The 12,477-nt window shown below is 33.9% G+C and overlaps 1 protein-coding gene across 1 annotated transcript; it reads left to right on the forward strand.

The window, feature by feature from the left end:
• The first annotated feature begins 230 nt into the window (after nucleotides 1-230).
• LOC111401468 (serine-threonine kinase receptor-associated protein-like) lies at nucleotides 231-5,945 on the forward strand. The gene is made up of 7 exons (XM_023029207.1): nucleotides 231-907; nucleotides 2,269-2,404; nucleotides 2,684-2,765; nucleotides 3,843-4,018; nucleotides 4,723-4,860; nucleotides 4,979-5,118; nucleotides 5,567-5,945. The coding sequence occupies exons 1-7, from the start codon at nucleotides 790-792 to the stop codon at nucleotides 5,824-5,826; spliced, it is 1,050 nt and encodes a 349-aa protein (XP_022884975.1). The 5' UTR covers nucleotides 231-789; the 3' UTR covers nucleotides 5,827-5,945.
• The last annotated feature ends 6,532 nt before the right edge of the window (nucleotides 5,946-12,477 follow it).

A 12,477-nucleotide genomic window follows, 5' to 3' on the forward strand; every position in this document is an offset into this window, starting at 1 on the left:
AGAGTTAAGAGAATGATAAAAGTAAACTAGTCGAGGAGTTGTCAACAAATTGGGAACACTGTACTTTAAAGTTAGGAGACGACAAAAGTACAATATCTCCAAATCACACATACAATTTTCACAAGAATTAAGTCCCCTGCACAGGTTTCTTGGCACAGTACTTGTACAGATCTTGTGCAAATGGGTCTCTGCCGATAGCACAGTTGTTTTCGGGTCTATCCTTGCAAATACACGACTACAAATTTAGAATAATTACAAAAATGGAAAAAGCGAGAAACTCTCCATATAAATACTAAAGAAATGGCGTTTCAGCTTCCCTGCGCCTAGCCCTATACCTAAGTTTTTTTGTTTTTGTATTTGTATTTGTAGCTATGGAGTTTTAGGTTTTTTCTTAGTGATTTTACTGTTCTAATTTTACCAAATTACTATAAATTTGATCTATTCTGGGGTTAGGAGGTGTGGATCCGCATCGATCGTTATTACAGCTAGGGTTTCCCACCTGTGTTCATTGCCGCCAATATATTCGTCTATGCATACTCCTTTGATGTATATCTGATCTGTAGAAATTTCTTGTTATAGTCTGTAATATTTCATACCTTCAAAGAATTGATCTGAAAAATGAGACAACTGTCCGTATTTTTGGTGTCATTTGTCATTATTTTGGGCTCTTGATTATGGGATCGGAGATTACGGTTTTTTTTATTCTTGATTTCGATAGTTTCTTTTTGTGTATATCTCGAAAGTAATTGCTTTTTTTAAGTAGTTTCTGGGATTTGGAAACGGTGAGAAATGGATAAGAAGAAAGTTGTTGCACCACTAGTTTGCCATGGGCATTCTCGACCAGTTGTCGATTTGTTCTACAGCCCTATCACCCCTGATGGGTTTTTCCTAGTCAGTGCTAGCAAAGGTAAATTTGTCTGGATCGTGATGTATTTTTTTTATGGTTTTCAGATGTGTTTTCTTGCCTACTGACGCTGATGATTTATAATTGAATACTGTTTCTGGAGTTATGATATAATGACTTTATGTAGTGACTTAGGCTTTGTTTGTCTATCATCCTCCCACATTCTTCATTAAAAAAATATTACACGAGAATCAAAAATATTTGCTTCTTTTTCTAACCACACATTTCAACATCAATTGCTATTCCATAATACATTATTAACAAATAATGGGGCACAAACAAGCACTTAATGAACAGAGCTGTAGATGTATAACATTTATGAGTGATGTGTGAGCTTGATTGTGAATAAGTTGCTTTCTTTAAGGATTGCTGGTAGATTATTTTTGCACATAGAGCAGAAATTGCAATGCTGATTTGAACGGTGTAATTTTTTATTTATTTGTTAGTATTGTTATTTTTTTAAAGTATATGTACAACGTATCCCTGAAAAAGCAGCTAAAACAGTTGATGAGAGATGGAAAAACTAAATAAATAGTTAAACTGGTGGACAAGGTCTACCATGGCCTGCAAATTGAATTGGTCATTGCAAGGCAAAATATAATGGCAGATGCATTACCGGCACTCTTTGTAATCTCGACAAAAATATGTTTTACGTGGATAGTACAAAGTATTATTACGTGGTAATCTTTGGGATCTGAGTCAGTTATATATGTTTTGCATTAGTAGCATCAACGGATGTACTCATGTCCTTCAGCTTGGATGTGATAATGCAGTTTCTTGTGGTTAAGCCCTATTATTTGTGAATAATGATTTCTTTAAATGTTAAGACATTTGTAACTCAATGGCTGCCCAGTGGTCTATTTGTTGCTTTGTGCAACCCGTATCTTTCCTACAATAGACAATGATAACTGCAGTCTTCTAAGAAGAAGGGATAAACTTGATCTTTCATACTGATCAACCGAAAGCTATAAGTAATTATTCAAAGTGGAGAGGAACATGTCATGAAGCAACATGATACACATTAAATACATATATTAATTTTTTTCATTTTGTAGAAGACAATAAAACATGAAATGACCTGAATTAGATAATATGTTGGGTCATGTTTTTAGTTGACCGGTGATCAATGAAAATCCATATAAATATGACATTAACATATATTATAGCACAAGTGCTGTACCAGCAAAAAAATATGAGGGAGAGTGTTGAGGCACATAGATTCATTTTACGTGTGCATTGTTGTTCAATTTCCATAAATGAACTAGTTGCACTTTTGTCTGTGTATGAAATACATTCTGTTCTGATAATATATACTTGTACTAGGTTCAAGTCACTAATTGTTTGTGTTGTGTTTGTTTCCTCAGATTCCACACCAATGTTAAGAAACGGAGAGACCGGAGATTGGATTGGAACCTTTCAAGGGCATAAAGGTGCGGTATGGAGTTGTTGCCTGGATAAACATGCTCTGCGTACTGCCTCTGCTTCTGCTGATTTTTCGGCGTATGTGACTAGTTATTTCAGTGTCTTTCTTCTTTAATTAAATTGAGATTTTCCATCTATAGATCTATGTTTGTAACATTTCTGTTAAGAGCTATTATCAAATCAATGCTGGTAAAGTTTGATCCACGTGTCATTGGATTCTCTTTTTTTACCCTAGGATTGATGATGTTGACTAGCAACAAACTGCGAGTACATGCTCTCTGAAACCTGTAAACGTTTCTTGGCATGGCACCTTTAATGGGATTATTCCTTACTAATATTTGTGGGCTTTGTTTGCAGGAAATTATGGGATGCTTTAACTGGAGATGAACTGCATTCTTTCGAGCATAAGCATATAGTTCGTGCTTGTGCCTTCTCAGAGGTGCTCATTTTAAATGTTTGAATGATTTTTGCTTTGTGTCTCTTCAAGTTTTATGAGGATATTATGATGTAAATCTCTTCAATTGGTTGGGACTTTTTATGAGGAAGTCATATTATTAAATTGTGTTTTATTTCCTGCTGTACCAGCTGATTTGGATGTTAAAGTCATCCAAATGTTCATTAATTCAATTGCATGGCTCTTGGGATGGTCAGATAGTACGGAAAACGTTAATATAAGTGAATGGAAGAGCCAAATCTTGTTTTACGATGTATTAAAGATTAAAATGATTCAAGATGTTAATGCTGGCCAATTCGCTTCTGGTAAAATGAGTTTTAATTAGTTCCTGCCCCCCCCCCCCCCCCCAACCAAATGCTTAGTCTTCAAAATGCAAAGCAAATTAGTAGGGTACCATAATTTCAGTTATGGTTTATGAAGGTGTACAATGTAATATAATCTGCTTTTGTTAGGGCTGGATCTTGCTTGGCGATTGAAGGTCCTTAAGAGAGTGTTTGGCATCCATTTTTATGAAAAAATGAATTTTGGAATAGTAGATTGATGGAGAATATGTGGATGAAAATAAGGAAAAGTTTTTTATTTACGTATAATATTATTTGAATGAAAAATGTGAGGTTGAAAAGAAGAGAGAGAAAAATGTATTTTGAGAAAAATGAGAATCAAATAGGGCTTAAATATAAGTACCTTATCCAGAAGTTCTTTTCTGGACATTTTAATTTTTGATAAATGCCTTCCTAATTGTCAAGTGGTTTTGTATTAGTTTCCTATTTTTGCAAGTTACTAACGTTGATATCAATGACTTCATCATATGAGCTGAGAAGTCCTAGATTTATTAGGTCCGTCTGTCAAATTCTGCTTTAGTTGAATAAGTCTGGTGCCAGGTTGACATTTAATCAGTGTTTAAACAAATAGATTCACCAACTCGACTTTAACAACAATCAATTTACTATCAACATATAAATACTGTTGATTTATCATGTGGCATTGGATCTATGCTTTGGTTAGTTTTATTTTTTCTTTTGACAGATATGAATGGATTAAATTATTTGATCAATTTTACAGGATACTCAGCTTCTGTTAACTGGAGGCATTGAAAAAGTTCTTCGCATATTTGATTTAAATCGACTGGATGCTCCTCCCAGGGAAGTTGAGAATTCTCCTGGTTCAGTTAGAACTCTTGCTTGGCTCCACAGTGACCAAACTATCTTAAGTACCTGTACTGATATGGGAGGGGTTAGGTATGCACACAGAATTTGAGTTTGATGTTATTTGTTTTCCCATAGGTAGTTTAAGTTACTTCTGTTAAATCTTGCTTTTTGTTTCAAACATTTCAGTAGTATATGTTGCATTTTGAGGTGAATAGCGATGCCCCATCTGTTCATGTGATAGTATTCAAGTTTCTGATGTATCTCCAATCTTACGTGATACTTGAAGCTTAATATAAATGTTCAAGATATTGGACCATAAAACATTGTATCCTCAGGTGGCTGGTTTTAACATAGGCTGCTTTTTAGCAGAAAATCGAAGAAAAGAGTCTTTATCTGTGCTAGTTTTTGGCATGGAAAGTTATTTTACGTGGCTGAATTTGGCGGGTGTTTGATCAATGACTGATGCAACCTACGTATAGTGCTTGAGTTTGCATTGGACCCTTTTCTTTTAATTTTTTTCTTTTTGGTCAACTGTTAGCGACTTCTAGATTTAGACCTTCCTCATTGAACCATTTGATCGAATTTTAGTAACTGGCAACTTCCCAACTATTATATTTGCACTCTTGAACTCCTGGCCTAACGAATTTTCAGATTTCTCATTAGGATCAAGATATCAAGAGATGTTCTGTGCATGGTCAAATCCATTTATTTTCTGTTACTTCTATATTGATTTCTGGAATTTCAGATTCCATCATTGCATTATTGTAATCTAATATTTTGAGCTGATGGCTTAGGTTGTGGGATGTAAGAACTGGCAAAATATTTCGGACACTTGAGACCAAGTCTTCAGTAACCAGCGCTGAAGTGAGTCAAGATGGGCGCTATATAACTACCGCTGATGGATCAACTGTCAAATTTTGGGATGCTAATCAGTATATCTCTCCCTCCTCAACCTCCTTCCCTTCCCCTTTCTAATTCTGTGAGCAAATCTCTGAGCATAGCTTATGTTTGTGTCTTGGTTTTCATCCATAATGATGTGTGATTCAACAGCTTTGGACTGGTGAAAAGCTACAATATGCCTTGCATTGTTGAATCAGCTTCATTGGAACCAACGTATGGTAATAAGTTCGTTGCTGGAGGAGAAGACATGTGGGTTCGTGTTTTTGATTTTCACACTGGTGCAGAAGTTGGTGAGTTCCTGTATTCCTTTCATTATCAGAATTTTTGTACTACATCATTTAGTGCCTTGATTTACTGGACTTGGACTTTTATTTCCTTTGGAATTTTTTTTAATTTTTCCATGTCTCCACTTTTCAATTTTCCTCTTGATTATATTTTTGTCGGGTAGGAGAGTAGCTGCTGAATCTATTTCCATATTGACTTTTAACCCCAAGTCTTGCTCCTTTTCTGTGTTCCTAGTAATTATACGAGTGTTGTAAATGCCAGTTTCACCCCCCCCCCCCCCCCCCCCCCCCCCCCCTTCTCCAACATTTATTTTCTTTTTTAAGGTGACACTGAACTTAGTCCCTTCATGGATCCAGCCTCTCATTGTTTCCCAAGGTTTCCTTGTCAAAGGTTATCGCCTAAGCTGTTGCGCCTTGCTTGGTCTGATTTTTATTTTTATTTTTTTCGTAACAGGATGCAACAAAGGTCACCACGGTCCAGTGCACTGTGTTCGATTTTCTCCCGGAGGTGAATCCTATGCTTCGGGTTCTGAAGATGGGACTATCAGGATATGGCAGACTGGACCCTTGACTCATAATGAACAGGACACTTCTTCTAATGGACCTACTCAGAACGCGGAGGATGCAGCTGATGAGGTTGCTCAGCAAATCGACAATTTTCATATTGCTGAAGAGAAAAACGAGCGAGGTGAAAAGGCAATCGATGCTGAATAGGAGTATTTTGTCTTGTGTGTCTGTTACAGTTTACCCCAAACTGAAGGTTGTAAAAATGGCATAACTCATCCTGTTTCTATGGCGTATTTGAATAAAGATGATTCAGCCTTCATGTTAGACACTCTTTTGAATGATCTCTCTTGAAGAGAATTCATTATCCGGAGGATGGAGTGATTGCATTTTATTCTCAATGTCCAGGGAATGGCTATAGTCTATTGACCATAATTAGTTTGTATTAGACTGGAGAACTTGGGCAAAAGGGGTGGAGTCTTTACAAGTAAAAGAATTGCTTGCTTTGGAACCTTGGTTACTGGACGATAATTATCTACTAAGAGCATCTCCAAGAAATTTTTTAAATACAGTAAAATTTCGATAAATAAACGTTTGATAAATTAGTAATCTCACTTAAATAATAAAATTTTTCGGTCCTGACTTGGTCCAATGTATTAAATTGATAATCTCGTTAAATAAATAAGATAATAAATTTTTTTGAGATCGCTGAATGAATATATAAATGATAAGTCAATAATTGCTTAAATTCGTAGAAGTTTATACTAATACTAATACTAATACTAATTAACTTTTATTTTTGACATTTTTTTTTTCATTTCCCCTCTTTTTATTTAACAAACTTTTAAGTGGAAATCGGGTGAGATAGCCTTTTCTCCAAAGTTACTTTGTGAGATTAGCCATTGACCAGAATATTGGAATTAAAATAAATCTCTTAATTTGAAAAATATTTAGTTGTCCAAAATAACTTCAAAGAAAAACAAAACAAGACAAATCAAATTACCAATTATTTCTCCAATTCAAAAACCTCATCTTCTTCCCTTCCTACTATTTGCTTCGTTCTTCCTCCTGTTCACGTTCGTTTGGATTGGGTTAGTCAAATTAATAAATTTCTTGGTTGTGTTTCAGCCATAAATGCTTGTAACATCACTGCCGTTCTTTGCATTTTCTATGCATATTCTTCTGTGTCTTCTTCTCTAATCAAGTTAGTGAGTAATTATTCTTTTATTTCAAATCTTACCACCACAGGGAAACAGCTTCCACCTTGAACACCCCCTATCGCGAACAACATGCAGCGCAAACAACCATCGTTGCGAACAGTCCATTCAAGGAACCAATGTCTCAGTTGTCTATCCTCATGTATGAAGGTTTTATCAATTTTCTTGTTGCTAAGATTTGTGCGAATTTTTGTAGAAAATGTGGGTTTCTCGATATGTTAACTTCTTGTTATTGTATCCTATTTAGAATAGCCATGAACAGTCCATTTATTTTGGGAATTCATGAATGATTGAAGAAAGCACATTTTAAGATAGTGTCAGACAACAGTGCAATGTCTTTCTTTTTAAAAAAGGTTGAACCCCAACCTTAAGGGCCCTCACCGACCCTGTCCTGGGCCATTGTGGAGGAGGTAAATCGCAGGATGTGCCTCCCAGGAACCAGGGTGGAGAGCATATGAATAGGCCAAGGCTGTTAACCCATATGGTAACTCCCGCTTGCAACAAAGTCAATTCCACCTTGCGGGGAATCGAACTCTGCACACTGCCGCGCTGAGCCCTATCCGTCCTCCCCTTTGCCACTGGGAGATATGCCCTGGGGGCGTTTTCTATCTCATGTGTTGGTTAGTCACTTTTAAATGATTCCTTGCTTGAGTTTGTTCCTTGTATAGACTTTGCAATATCTAGATCCTTGTCTATATTTCAAGCCTTTAATTAATGTGTAACTATGAAAATATCTGTCCTATAGTCCCACATGGACTAGGCAATATTCCAGTTCACCTTAAGTTGATCATTGAAATTGTGTCAAACTTATACGTTCTTTGCGTGTCGTGGACTAAATCTTATACCTAGAAGGTGCTACTATTATTCTTTATCATTTCTTTCACTTAATAACTTATTTTTGATAAAATGTTTTCAAGTTTAACGTATAAAAATTCATACGTTTCTATTGTTAATTTTCATTCTGAAATGCACTTGTCATGAGTTTGATAGTTATTTGGTTGGAGCATAGTTGGTTGAAAATTTGCAAGAAATAATATTAATTCATAAACTATGCCATTTTAATATTGTCATGATATTAGTTTATATTTTAACCATCATTGAATTCATGGTTGAAAACTCAAAGTCCGACCTCGATTAAATTTCACTCGCACCGGACAATATTCATGGTTCCCCCCCTACTATTTAGCTAGTTTTTTTCTTTGAGTGCTAATGGAAATGTGGGTTTTCAATATGTTAATTATTAGGTGATTTGGTTAATCTTTTTTAGAGTTTTCTATAGCTTATTGATCCAAAGTTTCAGAAAACTAAAATCTACGCAAAAACTTGAAGGTTTTAGTGGAAACTCGTGATTACAGCAGAATGATGGTAGCTAACTGAAATCTTTACATCTTCTTTAGGAATTCTTAAAACTCTAAGAAGCTCCTGCAAAATTGCTCTAGATGAACAAAAAGAAAGTTGGTCCAATGATTTGAAATTAAATAGTTTAGTATGTACGTAAAAACAAATCTGAAAATGACACCCTCTCGTTTATGTAATTCTGAAAATGTCACCTTACCGTTTATCTTTTTTTAAAATGGATTGTACTAAGTATCACTTAGCATTATTGTAAAATCTTCATAATTGTCCATTGATAACATAGCATGACCGTTTTATGTTTTTTATTAAAGAAATGGAACGTTCATTTGAGTATGTGATTCACATTGAAGATAGAATTAAAGGCATGCCTTCACAAAAATGTTCCCTTCAAAAACTTGACTATGTTCAGGAAATGTTAGATGATGTTCATCAAGAAATGCTGATGGAATCTTGTTTCGGAAAACTATATTGAATGAAGCATATACCTTTTCAGCACAGCTAGTTCACCAACATGTAATGAGAATGATTGTAACCAAAAGAATAAAGTGAGATCTGGTTTTCAATTGGTGTTAAGCCAACATGATTTTCATTATATGAATTCTCATTGATAATGGGGTTGAGAGCGAGTGAAGAGCCTTCGTTGGAGTCTCATATTGTGACTAATGATAGATTGGTGAAGAAACACTTCAAAAAGTGTAAGAAAGACATAACGGTGTACAATTTGAAGCTATTGAAAGTCACAAAGTCTACATGGACGACAAGTACAAGATTGAGCTTCTATATATTTTGAAAACGATACTATTGCCCAAAGAAAACTACACATAAATAAATTTAGAACACTTGTCAATAGTTGATGAAGAGTTAGAGGTTTTTAATAGTTATTCTTGGGAGAGAAAGGCTTTTGGTCGTACAATAGATGTATTCACGAGAGAATATAGATTTTTGGTAAAGTCATACTTGATAAATAATGAGAAATATCCATATTCAATTTATGGATTTCCACTCGCCTTGCAAGCTTTTAAAATTACAATTTATTATTCATTTTATTTAAATTGTAATATTTTGAATCTTATACAGATTTGGACTTATGAAACCATACCATCTGTTGGATGGAAATATGCTGACAATTTAGAGGAGGCTGACCTCCCTAGAATATGTCAATGGAATTCTTCTGAAATGCCTAAGTCCAAAGACATTTGTACAAGTTTGGACAAACCAAATGTACAGAGATCTTAAATGTATATTAAAATATATAGTTTACTTTATGAAAAGCAAGTGGACCTTTCATTTTTATATAGATTGTCGTTCATTGCACACTGAAGCCTATGTAGGAAGAGGCTTCTAAAGCATATTAGACAGAGATTCATCGATTCAAGGATGACGTAAAGGATCCAAGTGTTGATATATTTGTGGATAATGTAAATGGAACGGAATTGTCTGTTCGTGTTGACTTTCCTCGGCAAACTTGTTAGACTCCCGATGCCTCTAGATCTCCTCAGGATCCATCTTCTTTTCATAGGCTACCTACTTCTACAGATGCTTATACATTTCATCTAGGCTGTCTACATCATGTCCATCTCTTTATCCATCTTGAGATGAGTTCGCTCGAGAATTAAGAATGCAATTAGTATAAATGGTAGAGACTTTAGAGAGGAAAAATGAAAGGCGAATATATGAGATGCGTTCTTAATTAGAACATTCGTCCTTTAACTTTCAAGTGGTTACGGGTTTGAATGCACCTAAATGAACATGAAATGAGTAGAAACATTGCTCATACATTTAAATCGACCAGATGCCGTTTTGGGTCAAGAGGTATCAATTTCACTCTGAAACTAGTAAAACAGTGTTTGAAACATCATACACATCTTGCACACGTTGAACGACTACACGTGCTATGTTTTGCATAATACATTTGCCACTTACGTTTTTCTTTATTATCAAGTGAAGTATAGTATAGTGTATGTTCCAATCAAATTACGGAAAGACTCGCTATAATTTGGACAAATGTGTTATTCGTAACGTCGAAATGTAATTATAACTTTCGTCCTTCAACTTTCAAGTGGTTATGAACTTGAATGTACCGAAACAAACACGAAATGAGTAGAAACGTCTCTTGTACATTTAAAACGATTAGGTACCGTTTTGGTCTGAACAAATAGTGCTGCTATCATTTTTATCAAAAACTAACTGAAAAAGCTATCAGAATTTATCAAAAAATCATCAAAATATGAAGATTAAATTGAACAATTAACATCCATCCATTCATAACAAACGTGAATAAACAAAAATGAATACAAAATGAGTAAAAATAGCACCCCATACATTTAAAACAACTAGATACTGGTGTGGTATGAACAAACAATGATGTTGTCATATATATCAAAAATCTTCCTAAAATAGCTATAAGTATTTATCGGGTAATCATCACAATGTATCAAAAATTATCATAATTTATCACAATTTCAAGATTAAGTTAAACAAAAATGTTCAATTTATTTGTCAAATAGTGTAGAGCATTTTTGCAAGTCGGAGGATTATGGCCCATGTAACAACCCAAATTTTAATAATTTAGATCGTTACTAATTAAATAATTATTCAAACATCCCAACATTAGAATTTTTTAGTTCCATCAACAAAATAAATAAATATCTATGAAACATTTCCCAAGTCCTATATAACAAGTTTCACATGCAAATAACTAAAATAACGCTGGAAATAAACTCTTAGGTCATGTTGCTTTATTTTTTTATCGAGTTTCATGAATCTTGGCACCACGATTGCACCGCATCGTCCACTAACCAACGACCCGTACTAACCTGTGAGGAGTAGGAAAAATGGTGAGTACATGAGAATATTTAGTAGGACATAAAAGCTAATAGTGCAATCCCAAGTAAAAAATTTTAAAACATGCATCAGAAAATTATACCGTCTCACAACCTTAGAATTCGGTAAGAGCTCATATCATTCGTACCAAAATGGCCATATCATTCATATCATATCTTATCTTTAGCCTTTATGAGTACAATAATTCATCTACATGGAAAAATAATTAAACGGGATAGAATACACTACACCTCGATATCCTACCTTAAACCTTTGAAAATCTTAATTTTGGGTTCCAAATCTTTTCTTAAACCAATGCGTTGAATAAGTGAATGTGTGAGTATGATGGATAGTAATATTAAATGTATGTAATTGGCTTCTTGATTTCCCACAACCTCTCTCTCTCATGTATGTATAAAAAATTTTGTGTGCCATTAGTCTCCAAATTGATACTACATATATCTACACCTTCATAACCTAGCCTACTAGAGATCGTTAGTATTTAGAAGTTGGAGCCATACCAGCAATATATTGGATAAGAATTTGAGTAAATAAAGTCTCCTATTGAGAATAGTGCATGAGATGTCAAATCAAAAGGTAATATTCTTGTACTTTGATTAAAATAAGATTCATATTCAAAATGGAAGATAAGTTTGTATTTATATATAGCACACTACACGTGTCTATACACTAAGAAATTAATAAACAAACCTAAATAAATTTCTAGTTAATGATAACTTTTACAAACGGCCACATCTTGAATCTAACCTATCCAAATTAATTTTTTTCTTGAGCTCAATATATATGATTAATTTACAAGCTATCCAACAAGTACAATATTAATATATTTATCATTATTCTATCAATATTTAAATATTTAACCCAATTAAAATTGAATTTAGGGTCCGTTTGATAGCCCTTTATTTTCTAGGAAAAATGAAAAACGAATTCTAACTTCCACTTTTGGCCGTATGATTGACAAAATTTTTCAAGGAATTCGTTTTCCACCTTTGGCCACCACGTTAACATTTTCTATCTTTTTCTTGAATTCAAATTCTCACCATATTGGTGAAAATTCGTTTTCCGATTTACTATAGCGATTTTTTTATTTTTTATTTTATTATTATTATTTTGCAATGGAAACAAATTCTAAGAATTATTGTAAAAAATTATATCTCTTTAATTGACAATTTTCACGTAAAACAAAGTCAAACGAACATCAAAAGATAGAAGATTTTCTTGATTTTTTTTTTTTGCAATAAAAACAAATTTCATCCCCAATACCAGTAAATTATATTCCTTTAGTTGACAATTTTCATATAAAACAAAGTCAAACGAACACCAAAAAATACTTTCATTTCAACATTTTTCACGTGAAAAATTATAACAATCAAACACATTAATTTACAATTTCCAAGAAAACAATTTCTAAACAATTCAATTTCCTGGAATTTGTTTTCTTTCC

The sequence above is a fragment of the Olea europaea genome, chromosome 10, assembly GCF_002742605.1.
Source record: "Olea europaea var. sylvestris chromosome 10, O_europaea_v1, whole genome shotgun sequence".
Lineage (NCBI taxonomy): Eukaryota > Viridiplantae > Streptophyta > Magnoliopsida > Lamiales > Oleaceae > Olea > Olea europaea.